The sequence below is a fragment of the Curcuma longa genome, chromosome 10 (genome assembly GCF_044706935.1).
Source record: "Curcuma longa cultivar G26 ecotype Majalengka, Jawa Barat chromosome 10, ITB_CL_G26_1.1, whole genome shotgun sequence".
Lineage (NCBI taxonomy): Eukaryota > Viridiplantae > Streptophyta > Magnoliopsida > Zingiberales > Zingiberaceae > Curcuma > Curcuma longa.
This window is the reverse complement of record NC_133870.1, coordinates 6,442,193-6,455,592: the sequence shown is the minus strand read 5'-3', so window position 1 is coordinate 6,455,592 and position 13,400 is coordinate 6,442,193. Positions and strand designations below refer to the sequence as shown.

Sequence of the window (13,400 nt, the reverse complement as noted above, 5' to 3'; positions counted from 1 at the left end):
ACTATTTTTCATACCCAACTCACGGACGGCCAGGATCCGCCCGTGCCTGGCGGCCGCAAATCGACGACGCGTGCCGCGAATCTTTCGCGGAACCCTTCGCTGCGTAGGGACCGTCCGATCATAGATCAAGGGCTCGTGGCTGCCTTCCGCCGCAAAGATACGAAACCCTAATGAAATCCGCGCGTGAAGAACAGACTGAGCAGGTGGCAACGGAGGAAGAAGGAATCCGGAATCCGTTCCTTCTTCCTCCTCCCTCCCTTTCTATAAATGGCTGAAGCCGCCGCCTTCCTCGCAAGGCACTCGAGACATTGTTGTAGCTTCTTCCTGTCCACCTCTTTGGCCTAAAGCTGCGATCTTGGGGGGTGAGAGATGGGGTTCAAAGGCTTTGTGGAAGGTGGCGTCGCTTCCGTTGTTGCAGGGTGCTCCACCCACCCGCTCGACCTTGTCAAGGTCCGGATGCAGCTCCAGGGGGAGTACGTTAGCCCGGCAGTCTCGGGCCTCCGCCCCGTCGTCGCTCTCCATGGCACCGCAGGGGTCGCCACTCTGCCTCACCACCACCCGGCCCCGCTCCCGCCGCCGCGGCGTCCCGGGCCGATCGCGGTGGGCGTGCAGATCCTTCGCACTGAGGGCGCTGCCGCGCTCTTCTCCGGCGTCTCCGCGACCGTCCTCCGGCAGACGCTGTACTCTACCACTCGGATGGGGCTCTACGACATGCTGAAGAGGAAGTGGAGTGGGTCTGGTAACGACGGCGCCGGGTCGCTCCCGCTCCATCGCAAGGTCGCGGCCGGCCTCTTCGCCGGCGGGATTGGAGCCGTGGTGGGCAACCCCGCCGACGTGGCCATGGTCCGGATGCAGGCCGACGGGCGCCTTCCTCCCTCCGAGCGCCGCAACTACAAGAGCGTCCTCGACGCCATCGCGCGGATGGCGAGGCAGGAGGGCGTGGCGAGCCTGTGGCGCGGGTCGTCTCTGACGGTGAACCGCGCGATGATCGTGACGGCGTCGCAGCTGGCGACGTACGACCAGGCGAAGGAGGCCATCCTGCGGCGCCGCGGCGCGGGCGCGGACGGGCTGGGGACGCACGTGGCCGCGAGCTTCGCGGCGGGACTGGTGGCGGCCGCGGCGTCCAACCCGGTGGACGTGATCAAGACGCGGGTGATGAACATGAAGGTGGAGAAGGGTGCGGCGGCGCCGTACGCCGGAGCGATGGACTGCGCCCTGAAGACGGTGAAGGCGGAAGGGCCCATGGCCCTGTACAAGGGCTTCGTCCCCACCGTGTCTCGCCAGGGCCCCTTCACCGTCGTCCTCTTCGTCACGCTCGAGCAGGTGCGCAAACTCCTCAAGGAATTCTGAAGCCAAAACGGCGGCTGATTGCCGATGATGACGAACAAGAAATGTTATACAATTTTGTATCCATTTATTGAAGAAGACAAACACATTTTTCTTTTAAAAAAATCTTTTTTATCAATTTATTGTTCTTCAACATGATCTAGTGAGATTATGCTTGAGTTTGGCATTGGGCGGATCAGAGCCAATGATAACAAGTATCAAATTAAACAAAAACTCACTATAAAGAAGGATAAAACCTTAGAATTCTAGTTCTAAAATGTTTTTTAATAAAATTTTAGTTCTACTTGAGCTTGAACTGAATAAAAATTTTAATAAATAAATTTAAATAAGTTCGATAAGAAAATGGAAAAAAAATAAGCATAGGTAAGATAAATCTACATTAAGGCATGATTTAATTAGGACATGGTAGTGTAATATTTTAGACAAGAATTTTATTGATGATGAAAGATGATTGTGAGTTGTTAAGAAGCCTATTACTACACACTTTTAATTTTTATTGATTGTTAAAGAAGAAAATTTGCCATTGAAAATTATGACGATGCATTCTTTTTAATTTTCTTTCTTAGACTTTCTGATAAGTTGCAAGTCAAAAAAGATGGGCGATGATGAAAACCAAAGTATAAATTAATTTGCAAGCTAGAAATTATTCCACCTTTGTTGAAGAAAAAGAAAAAAATTAGATTAAAATATTTTTATTAATTAATTAAATAAAAGCTTTTAAAAAATCCATATGCTTTTAGATTTCTGACTCTCATCAAAGTCAACGTCCGCATCCCAAATGCCGACGACCTCTCTGCTCCTCCTCGTCGTCCTCGTCGTCGTCGTCCCCCGCGCCTCCCTCGCCGCCGCAGTAGCCACAGAGTTCCTCTATCCCAACTTCACTGCCTCCTATTTCAACTTCAGTGACTCCGGCGGCGTCTTCCTCAACTCGCCCGCCGCCGTCTTCTCCCTCAGCATCGCCGATCCCAGCACGCAGAACTCCAGCTTCCACCTCTCCATCCTCCACTCCGCCACCGGCAGCGTCGTCTGGTCGGCCAACCGCAACGCCTCCATCCCCTCGGACGGCGTCGTCGCCCTCTCCAGCCACGGCCTCTCCGTCGCTCTCCCCGACAGCACCGTCGTATGGACCACCCGAGCTCTCTCCTTCGCGGTGCGCGCCCTCCGCCTCCTCGATTCCGGAAACCTCCTCCTCCTCGACGCCGCGAACGCCACCCTCTGGCAGTCGTTCGATCATCCCACCGACACCCTCCTCTCCGGCCAAATCCTCCCCGTGGGTTCACCACTCACAGCGTCTGTTTCCAGCACAAACTTCTCGGAGGGGGATTACGCCTTCGTCGTCACCTCCGGCGATGCCGTGATGACCTGGAAGGGCAGCCAGCGATACTGGAGCCTCTCCACCGACGTCCGGACGTTCAAGGAGTCCAACGCCGAGGTCGCCTCCATGGCCACCAACGCGACTGGCCTCTACTTGTTCTCCCCCGGGGGAGAGGTCGTCTTCGAGATCTTCCTGCCGAGATCGGAATTCCGGATCCTGAAATTGAACTACACCGGTGGGTTCCAAGTCACCAGCTACGCCTCCCCCAATTCCTCGACGATCTTGGGAAACGAGTTCGAGGCGCCAAGAAGCAATTGCGATCTTCCCCAGTCCTGCCCTTCTCTTGCCATCTGCTACGAAGGCAACAATTCATCCAATTGCAATTGTCCGGCCAACTTCCAGGCTTTCGATTCCGGAGTTTGCATGCCACCCGACGGATCTCGGCTTCCCTCTTCAGCCTCCTGCGGCAGCCTCTCCACCATCTCTTACGCAACGCTTGACAGAGGAATCGAGTACTTCGCCAACAAGTTCGCCAGCCCGACGACCTCCGGCGGCAACGTCTCCTCGTGCCAGAGTCTCTGCACGGGGAGCTGCTCCTGTTTGGGCTTCTTCTACAGAAGCTCTTCGCTCTCTTGCTTTCTCTTGCAACACCAGCTCGGTTCGTTCTTCGAGAGCAACGCACTGGAGGATTCGACTGCCATCGGCTACATCAAAACTCTAGTTTCTGGATCGTCGACGCCGGATCATTCGAACGGCCGCTCGAAGAAGACGCACTTGCTAGCGATCTTGTTGCCCGCTGGGGCCTCTTTCCTTGTCGTTGTTGGATCGGTTGCGACGTGGATTATTTGGCGCAAGAGGGGCGGCGCCGCTCCGGGCTCGAAGGGGATGAAAACAGGGGCGACGACGGTGGCGGCATTGGGCGGCGCTGAAGGAGATGATTCAGAGGGCGACATTGAGATCTTGATACCAAGCCTGCCGACGAGGTTCACCTATGCGGAGCTGGAGGAGGCGACCGGGCACTTTGGGACCAAGATCGGCTCCGGCGGGTTCGGGGTGGTGTACAAAGGGGAGCTCCAGGACGGGACGGAGGTGGCGGTGAAGCGGCTGGAGAACGTGGGGCTTCATGGCCGGAAGGAGTTCTGCACCGAGATCGCCATCATCGGCAACATTCGGCATGTGAACCTGGTCCGCCTCCGCGGGTTCTGCGCGCAGGGGAGCCGGCGGTTGCTGGTGTACGAGTACATGAATCGGGGCTCGCTGGACTGCCTGCTGTTCGGCCCCGGCCCGGCGCTGGAGTGGCAGGAGCGAGTGGAGATCGCGGTAGGCGCCGCGCGGGGCCTGGCGTACCTCCACGCCGGGTGCGAGCACAAGATCATCCACTGCGACGTGAAGCCGGAGAACATTCTGCTCCACGACGGCGGCCACGTCAAGATCTCCGACTTCGGGTTGGCAAAGCTGCTGGCGCCGGAGCAGTCTGGATTGTTCACGACGATGCGGGGAACCCGGGGCTACCTAGCGCCGGAGTGGCTAACGAATTCCGCCATCACCGACCGGACGGACGTGTACAGCTTCGGGATAGTGCTGCTGGAGATCGTGCGGGGACGAAAGAACCAGTCGAGGGGCAACGAAGAGGAGCAGCAGCAGGGGAGCTGGTCGGGCGAGTCGTCGGCCGGGGAGGAGGAGTACTTCCCCCTGGCGGCGCTAGAGGGGCACCAGGAGGAGAGATACCTGGAACTGGCGGACCCGAGGTTGGAAGGCCGGGTGAGGGAGGAGGAGGTGGCGCGGGTGGTGATGGTCGCGCTTTGCTGCTTGCATGAGGAGCCCAGGCTGCGGCCGTCGATGCCCATGGTGGTGGAGATGCTGGAGGGAAACGTGAAGGTGGGGAAGCCGAGGGTGGAATCGCTCAACTTCTTGAGGCTTTACGGCCAGAGATCTGCGGACCCTTCGCCGCCGGTGACGAGTGGTGGGATCAGATCATCTTCTCCGGCGGACGGTAATCGCACCGCGTCTGACAGGGACCCCCTCACCTACACGGCTGCAGAGTCAATTCCGGGCCCCAGTAGTAGTTAAGAAAACTTCGTTATTTTGACCTTTTTATTTTTTATTTTTATTTTTATTTTTATTTTATTTTTTGAACAGAATACTACACAAACCAGGATGTTAATTCTATGGAGAACCTTCATGGATCTATGAAGGGTGCTAATAATACTTCTGTACAGAATCTACTTGAACGTTTAGAACTAAGTATAGAAGTGACCATACTTGAAAGTTGGAATCCATCCTTCGTCGCCGACATGGTTCGCTTGCTCGTAGACGACTCTCTTTGAATCGGTTCGGCTCGGGTCGGGTCATGTTTGTCTCAGAATGGAAACACTAAAGAAAACAGAGTGATGAATACCTTGTGCAAAGAATAAACAGATACACAGTATGAAGAATTTTATTACAAAAGTAACTGATTCCTACAGGAAAAACTGACTCTAGAGAGAAATTGTGACTTCTCACCTTGCTTTGTTTGGAACATGAGGCTTCTACCATCTCCACCAAATCTCCAGTTAAAGGCATAATGCCCTCTTCACTGCTCTTGCCTGCAGAATCTTGATCTTTTATTTTATCTTTAAGCTTCAGCTTTCGGGGTGTGCCTTACACAGACAAGATCATCCAGTTTGTTCCCATCCATCTTGTAAAGAGAAACACCACCCATCTGTGCATAATGTTCTCGAGCTTCCTTTCTCAAGCTCTCGAATGGCAGGAGCTCCCATTTATTGTAATTCGAGTTCTTGCGCATGTCACCCATGCCCGGTGACCCTGACACAGGACCGTCTTGTTTCGCATAACCCCAAACCTTGCAGTTAGCAAAGGGTGGTCCCAAATCGCCTCCATGGCCAGTTTCTTTCTGTTTCAAATGCAATGCAGCAGCGTGAGCAGTTTGTATGAGTTCTTTGCTCGGCACGTTGGACCAATCCTGCTTCCTCTTGGCTCTCATGGGGGAATGGATCCTGATGACCTACAGGAATAAGTATTTGGCACGTTAGTGAACTCCAAAAAAAGTTTATGCAGAAACAATCCACAATTAACATAGAAGTCTTACACCTAGGCATTCAAGAAGTTGATAATAAGCCCTTCCTTGCAGTGGGTTGTGCCCCTTCCTAGGGGTTGAGAAGTAACGTGTCCTGCCACAAGAAAATATAAAGCGAAAGAAGTTCAACATTAATACTCTAGTTCTTCCATGGAGGGGGGTAACGATCGCAGTTAATTCTGGCATTACATTATAATTCAGGTGTGATACCCCCAATTTAGTTTCACATAGTAAATTTGAGCTGATAAAGAAGCTCTGTGAGAGACTAGCAACTTGGGCATCAAGATTTTGAAAGAATGGTTGGGCTTGACAACCTAATGGATCAGTTTCTCATCTAAGCAGGTCATAATAATTGGTATCGGAGCAGATTTAATTCTAGGCACGAAGTGTTGGAAACAATTGGCTACGCGTGACGAGGTGACCAGCATTGGAGCTCACATGCCATAGATTAAGGAAAATTCTAGGCTATGAGTTAGGCTTTGGGAGACATCAAGCCTTAAATGAGGGGGAGACTATGATCACCAGTTTGATCTCAAATGGTGAGCTGTCGGCTAATAAAGAAGATTTATAGGTATAAATGAATGAGCTGGCTTATGCATTTTGGATCAATCCTTATGCCCAATAAGTTGATGAGTTAGTTAAAACTCCAGAAAACATCTCGATGCTCTTCTGCATTCATAATTTTAAGCTAATTATGATGATACTATTGAAATTTCTGGTTGGGTTTCAGTTTCATTCTTAGACTACTAGAGAAAGATAAATAACTAAATACTGACCATTCTGTGTAGCCAGGATCTACCGTGAAACCATATATATCAACGATGTCACACATGGAGAGTGCCAATTCCACAGACTTCATTCCAGTTCCCTTGGCACCTCTTCTTAGGACAATACCTTGGAAAAGATAAACAGGATTGGGAAGTTCCTAAATATTGGATGAAACACGTACATTTTAGTCTATAGATTTTGATGAAATATTTAAATTTGTCAACGACAGTGCCACACAAAGAAGAGCAACGACATTGAAGCATCACCTTTATCATAGCATTGAAGTCTCTGTGCATTACACTCTTGATTATAAGGACCTCATCAGCTGCAACCGCCATGCATGATATTGTATTAGTAAAAATAAATGCGAGTGCAGAAGGAAAGAGATTATTAGCCAGCTACATTCAAACAGCATACGCTAAGGAGGAACACTTAAAGGATCTAGAAATGATCAACAACATATGCAGTTCATGCAAGATTCCATTTCCACCTAGCAGATTGCTCATCAAAGTTCCCTTCCAAACTAAAAGAACAATTCAAAGTTATAAAAAATATTCTCATGTTGCTCAAATGATCTTAAAATATGATTTATGAAACATGATAAGAAACAACATATTGATCGTAGGTTCTGTATATTACAGATTTTTTTAGGCAAAAAAAGGCTAGAATCTTACAAGATCCATTGAGAATAGCAGCCATGTTACGAGCAGCACCTCTCACAACAAGGCGAAAATCCCTTTTCAGTCCAACATATTTGGCATATTTCTGCAGAAAGGCAACACAAAAATAATCAGCAAAGAAGACAGATCCAAAAACAAAGAATTTCTAAACCCTGCTTCAGGGATGAAAATTGGATGTAGTAAATCAAAAAGCTTTCAGATAAAAGAATTGACAATAAATAGCAGCTAGGATTCTGATGGAGTGCACAGAGTTATATCAACATAAAATGAATAAATTGGTAATTAAATTAATAAATAAATAATCAAGGTTTTATCTGAAAATATTGATGAAGAGATGTGCCTCAGCTATAGCCTATAGAACATGATTTTCACTTTTGAGAAGGGGAACTCATTTTTCTCTAACTCTTTCAGTTTTAGCTAAAAATCTATTTCTTTTATTGGAGCATTAAGCACTTTTTTTTTTGTGAAACAAATGGAGTCTTAATCAAACTAAAACATGAGTGATGCTAGGTTCTCAAAGAGGTAATTTCTTCAGCAAATATATTTGGTAAAACTGAAGCTTGAAGTTACTTTTTCATTCTGAAGATCAGGTACCAAATACAGAAAAAATATAAGAATGTAATTAGAACACTAAAAGTTTAGAGTCCAAGAAATTGTGTAGACAAGTCCGAGAAATTTTGTAGACCATAAAATAAATTATCACAATATTGAATATGGACCAAAGAAAATAATTGACCATTTACCTCATTAACAGGAGCCTCATTATCCCTGAATACAGCATCATGTTCATCAATCTCCTGCCCAAATTCCGTCTTTAAGAGGTCCCCTGAGTTCCCAACAACAGCACAAGTTCTGAACTGGCGAGGATAGAATGGAGGCTTTGCAGGTAATATTAAGTTAAGATGTTCCTCACAAAGTGACCTATTATAGCATTTATCTGCACCCCTAAAATCAAAGAAAGTATAGTGAACCTCCTATTTAGTCATCTAAGAGAAAATCAAAGAAACAGCTCAGATATATAACAACTTACAACTGTGCAATTCTTTTTGCAGCATAATCAAACCATCCATCAGGTCGAACATCCAGATATTCCCGTGTCAAGACTGTGGTCATGTTACGATACTGGCAAAACTTGTGGGTTTAGTGCAAACTACACAATAAAACTAGCAACAAAGGCAAACTGACCTGTTCCCAGAGAAGGATAGCTTCACAAACATCATATTTGTACTCCAGTGGCTCAAAAATTTTAAACTGTGCATTATACTGCAAAGTAGAAAAATACAAACTCTGATTTTTCTTTAAAACAAATTCTTATGGAAGCGAGATAAAGTAAAACATTAAATTTGAACAAATAGTTGAAAATTTTAACCCAGGTGCTGTTGGTGCCTTGAGGAAATTTGAGGACTAATTTACAGTGGTCAATGACTTCTGCAGTAAGCCCAAGTCCTCTGCTTGCCTAAACAAAGTCACATGGTTAGAACATAATTATAATATCTAAAGTTCAAAAATTTGTTCATGCATAACAACAAATACCAATTGTGTAAATGGATGTAGAGTCATAGATATGTCTGAAAACTATGTTCTAAGGCCGCCAGTTCTAGAAAAACACCAAATGACTTAAACCAGTACAAGTTGAACATTGGCTAGTCCATTCTATAGATAAATAGCTGAGTTTAGATAATTTTTGGTAAAACCATACTTAGGCAAAAACTTCTTTCACAAAAATTCCAACCTGTGTTTTCAATTGTATTTCCACTTTAGTTCAGTTGGCTATTTCCACAAGAAGCAAAGCCATCAATGCACTTCCTCCTACACAACTTTAAGAGAACTTAACTGATCATCCTTAAGAAGAAACTCCACATCATGGAATTTCTACGCAAGCTTGATATTCTGCCACTGTGTCACATCCCACACGCACCTTCTAAAAATATCAGGTCATATCAGTAGGATATCTAATACTTCATCACCAAGTTGCTCGTCAAGACTAGCAAAAGTTGCTCCCAAAGAAGACCCTGTTACCTGGGTTAATTGGTACAATCCTTACAATCAACCTTCCACAAGGAAATTGGGCATCTAGAGTATCAAGATACATCAAACTAGGCTCTGTTTTAACAAAAGTGCAAACAATCGGATTTGGGGGAAGAGTGAAAATTTTAAATGCCTTTGTTGTGGAGTGACTGAACTATAGAATGCCACTGACTCATCTCCCTACCCCCACAATACATACAAGTAATATAACTTAGATGTTCAAACTTTGTAAATAGTATTACTAATATATTGGTTAGGCACTTGGCATCTCTTTTTCTCCTTAAAAAAATAACATTCCAACCCTGATCATTCACAATGACAAGTTTTGCCTGTATAGATGAATGTCCAAAGTCTGAACTCAACAAAAGTTAAGCTAGTTAAGAAACCTCATGGCCTCAGAAGAAATTTAAAAGTTTTGTTTCATCTCCTCGTGACCAGTTGTTTCCCTTGCAATTCCTTCTATTTACATTGTTTCCATGATAATTGTTCAAGTTGAAATTTTTTCTCTCTGTTTCCCTGAAAAACTTCATTTTGCTTGGGTAATCAAAGGAAATTTCTGAAATGAGTCACTCTTACAAAAAGCATCCTATCTTTATCAGCAAGAACCTCTTCAAGAGAAACTGGAAATTTGTTGAAAGTAAGAGTGCTAGGGAGCACAGCAACTTGATCATCCAGAAAAATTCAGTGCCGACCCAACTATTTGAGGGCAGCTAAATGGAACCCCTCCCTCCATATTTTATGCAAGATTATATCATTGAAAGTATTTAGATATCCCAAAATAATTTTGGTTAAATTAACTATATGTTTCCTTGCATTTCGTCTATCCTCACGCATCCAATTCTCATTTCCTCACACCTTCAGGTATATCAATTTAACTTTTCTCGCCTTTCAACATGCCAATACCATCTTAAGCAACAATATAAAGGATCCATTAAAAGTATTTTTTTTTTAAAAAATGTTCCTTTGTTTCCGTTAAGGGAACTAAATTGCATAACCGCTCTCGAGATTGCTTCACAGGACAATCATACTCAAAACAAAAAGACGATTTTAATTCAAAGAAAAGAGGTACAGATATCTCTCTGCATAAGAGAAATTTTCTATAAAAAAAGCAGAATCCAAAAAGATCAACAAAACGCACCACGCATTGCTGGAGGGTGGACTGAAAATCCGACAGGATTTGGATCTGGCCGTCGGCGACCGACATCCGGGTTCCTGGGAAAGACGAAAAGATTCGGAGAGGTAAAAAAGGAGTGCAATTGAGGTCTTAGGTGTTGATTACTTGCTTCTCCTGCGGCGGCTCACCGGTGAAGAGGGAGGACTGGATGGAGACGACGACAGCGGAGAAGACGAGGGCCGCGGCGAGGAGGATGGCGATGACGGTCGGCTTCCGGCTAGCCGCGTTGCTCTTCGCCGTTCTCATTTCCCCCCGCGACGGCGAGATCGAATTGACGGGATCGTGTTGGATCACTCCGCCCTCACCGCCACACTACAAGCTACACGCAGTGTATTATCATTATTATTGTTGTTGTTTAAAAAAAAACAGCATGATTTTCAGGGAACCCATAAAAATATTATTTATGTGAATTATTATTATTATTATTATTGTTGTTGAATCTAATTTTACTAAATTTCTTTTGAAAATTAAAGATTTTATTATTTTTATTTTTAATAATCCAATGAATTAATTTTGAAGATAAATAATCCAGTCTAATCAAAATTTTTCATCTATGTAGGACGGATTTAGAATATTAGATTTGGAGTTGAAGTATGTGGTAATTATGGTAACCATGTGAGTTTGAGGTTTCGGATTTGAGTCATTTTAGCAATATGTATTTGTTGACTGAGGTATTGTTTTGATTCGAGTCATCTTAGCAACATGTATTTGTTGGTTGAGATGTTTTTCGGCAGTAACAATAGACTTTTATCAATATAGTGATATCGTGCCTTCAAAAAATTTCTAAGGAGGTTTTCTGATATGGGGTGTTTCAACGGTAGGATCGATCACTATAAAAATTTACCCACAGTTTGCTCTCGAGAGCATAACTGAGTTGTTACGAAGGAGCAAATTTGCAGAAATAGGACAAGAGTTTGAATCTCGGCGAAGCTGCGTAATACCCTCCTCCGTTGTGATAATTATAGTTTCTCGATTTACCTCCTCACAGATGGTTGTGAGACTGACCGTATGGGGCCGCTAGTGCGGTGGATTCCACCTTTTTGCAGAATAGAATATTAGATTTGGAGGAGCCGGATAAATTTGAGAAGGATCGGATTGATACATCTCCCAACTATATCAGTGTGATCAGTCATCATAATCAACTATAGTTTCTTGATTTATCTTTTCATAGATGATTGTGGGAATAATATCCTCCTGTCGTGATCAACTATAGATCAACTATAGCTTCTTTATTTATCTCCTTATAAATGATCGTGGAAACAATACCCTTTCATCATGATCCATGACAAATTTTACCTTTTTAAAAATAAGAAGTGTGATCAGTCGGCAATCCAAACTCTTTCTCCATTTTGGCTTGATGGATATAATAGAAATTAGTTAAAGTGTTAAAATTAAAATATGTAGAAAATTTCATCTTTCTGTACAAATTTGACATTTTTAGAAAAATTATTTTTAATAAATTATTAAAAATTATGTTCATTTTATTTATTTAATGAATTATTATATGAGAGTTTTCCTTCAAACGTAAAATTCATTGTAGATTTTAGAGAGAAGTACTTAAAGGAGGAATTAAGAAAAACCATTTTCCATTTTTCCTTAGGAAAATTAAAAATTAAATTAAAATAAATACTATCTAAGACAGAATTGATGAGACAGGAAAATGCGGCATGGGCATCTCTTTTATTATATATATATATTTATTTATTTCATGCAAAAGAATTTATTAAAATTCCTTATATGGCCGAAACACCGTCTAGAGAAGACGTTTCCGCTGTCGCCGGCGGCGAATCAAGATGGCGGAGAGCTTTTAGTTGGTTCGCCGACGCCCTGTTCCTCCCCTGCAAGCCCTTCTTCTCCTTCCCCCACTCCAACAGCCCCGCCTTCGCCTCCACCGCCACGTCCCCCTCCGCAGTCGCAGCTCACGTCGCCGGCACCTTCTTTTGCCGCCCCCACGAGAGTGACCACCGCGTCACCCTCTGCCTCCAGCAGGCACCCGACGCGGGCCCCGTGATCATCGACCTTCCGATCGGAGCGCGCGAGCTGAACGGCGCCGGGCGGATCGCGCTGGAGTGCGACCGGCTCAGGTGGGCGGGGCCGCTCCTGGAAGCTCCGAGATGGGCGGTGCGCTGCGGAGGGAGGAGGGCGGGGTTCGGCGGCCCGAGGCCGGCGACGGGGGCTGAAGCGCGAGCCCTCGAGGCCTTGAAGGCCGTCACCTCCGGGGCCGGAAGGCTGCCTCCGCCCCCGCCGCCTAGCGGCCGACGGGGAGAGTCGTTTGCGTATGTGCGCGGGAACTTCGAGAGGGTGGTGGGGTCCGCCGACAGCGAGTCCTACCATCTGGTGGACCCCACTGGAAGCTTGGGCCTTCAGCTCAGCCTCTTCTTCCTCCGCGTGTGAGAGAGTAGCCTGCGCGAACCGAACGGGTCGGGTCTGGTCCGTTCGACCATTGATCTGGTCTTAATTCTGACCCTTGACTTGTTGACTTCATCTTGTATTTGACCCATTAGGAAACTTACAAAATCTAGTGAAGATTCAATCCCATAGCTGCTGCAAGGAGGAGGTGGAGTTGAATCATGCTGCCATTTTGGTTTCGTAATTCTTTTATTCTGGATTTGCATAATTACTGATGCATGGCTTTTCAATCTGCAGCAGTCTTTTGATGCCATGATCAGCAATGTAATCTACTTATCTGCAACTTCATTCTACGAGTTAAACATCATTGATGCAATTATTTTTTTTAAAGCTAAATTAATTTTAATTTAGTTTGGTTGATGGTTAAGGAAAAGTGTTAAGAAAAATGTGCTTAAGGATACATACATTAAGCTAAACTCTCTGTTTTAGAGGTGAAATGAAATGAATTTAAAAATTATAAGCGGCAACTGATATTTCTGTTGAGTGGTTTGTGTCTTTGATATGTTGCTTTGATTCTTTATTATAACTCTTTAATTTGTTCCATCATATTTGTGAGAATAAAGTGGAAGAAATTTACCACTATTAGTGAAGTTTCACCGATTA

The 13,400-nt window shown here is 45.4% G+C and overlaps 4 protein-coding genes across 7 annotated transcripts; 3 read left to right on the top strand and 1 right to left on the bottom strand.

The window, feature by feature from the left end:
• Positions 1-183: 183 nt before the first annotated feature.
• On the top strand, positions 184-1,426 carry LOC141836407 (mitochondrial uncoupling protein 5-like). Its single transcript, XM_074723895.1, has one exon. It carries the CDS (start codon positions 370-372, stop codon positions 1,348-1,350), a length of 981 nt encoding a protein of 326 aa, XP_074579996.1. The 5' UTR covers positions 184-369; the 3' UTR covers positions 1,351-1,426.
• A 699-nt stretch (positions 1,427-2,125) lies between these two features.
• LOC141835753 (G-type lectin S-receptor-like serine/threonine-protein kinase At5g35370) lies at positions 2,126-4,786 on the top strand. The gene has a single exon (XM_074723129.1). It carries the CDS (start codon positions 2,126-2,128, stop codon positions 4,730-4,732), a length of 2,607 nt encoding a protein of 868 aa, XP_074579230.1. The 3' UTR covers positions 4,733-4,786.
• On the bottom strand, positions 4,625-10,681 carry LOC141835754 (sialyltransferase-like protein 5). 4 transcript variants are annotated; one of them, XR_012602418.1, is made up of 13 exons: positions 10,517-10,681; positions 10,353-10,426; positions 8,556-8,642; positions 8,372-8,449; positions 8,217-8,308; positions 7,930-8,131; positions 7,181-7,271; positions 6,773-6,831; positions 6,515-6,663; positions 5,751-5,832; positions 5,165-5,666; positions 4,925-5,035; positions 4,625-4,689 (listed from the first exon to the last, which is right to left on the bottom strand). XR_012602418.1 is itself a non-coding variant. In XM_074723132.1 (11 exons), exons 1-11 carry the CDS (start codon positions 10,632-10,634, stop codon positions 5,277-5,279), a joined length of 1,422 nt encoding a protein of 473 aa, XP_074579233.1. In that variant the 5' UTR covers positions 10,635-10,681; the 3' UTR covers positions 5,136-5,276. The 4 variants fall into 4 exon arrangements, 1 of the variants encoding a protein (XP_074579233.1); XR_012602417.1 differs by having other exon boundaries at positions 4,681-5,035; XR_012602419.1 differs by having other exon boundaries at positions 4,681-5,035; positions 10,494-10,577.
• A 1,444-nt stretch (positions 10,682-12,125) lies between these two features.
• On the top strand, positions 12,126-12,955 carry LOC141835555 (protein MIZU-KUSSEI 1-like). Its single transcript, XM_074722955.1, has one exon. It carries the CDS (start codon positions 12,126-12,128, stop codon positions 12,780-12,782), a length of 657 nt encoding a protein of 218 aa, XP_074579056.1. The 3' UTR covers positions 12,783-12,955.
• Positions 12,956-13,400: the final 445 nt, after the last annotated feature.

Bases quoted from the DNA above. Each gene is read 5' to 3' on its own strand.
- LOC141836407 (XM_074723895.1), top strand. From the start codon at position 370: ATGGGGTTCAAAGGCTTTGTGGAAGGTGGCGTCGCTTCCGTTGTTGCA.
- LOC141835555 (XM_074722955.1), top strand. From the start codon at position 12,126: ATGGCCGAAACACCGTCTAGAGAAGACGTTTCCGCTGTCGCCGGCGGC.
- LOC141835754 (XM_074723132.1), bottom strand. From the start codon at position 10,634: ATGAGAACGGCGAAGAGCAACGCGGCTAGCCGGAAGCCGACCGTCATC. The intron at 8,132-8,216 runs GTAAGTTGTTAT...CTTTGATTTTAG, and splicing joins GCAAAAAGAATTGCACAGTT to GGGTGCAGATAAATGCTATA. The intron at 5,667-5,750 runs GTAAGACTTCTA...TTATTCCTGTAG, and splicing joins AACTTCTTGAATGCCTAGGT to GTCATCAGGATCCATTCCCC.
- LOC141835753 (XM_074723129.1), top strand. From the start codon at position 2,126: ATGCCGACGACCTCTCTGCTCCTCCTCGTCGTCCTCGTCGTCGTCGTC.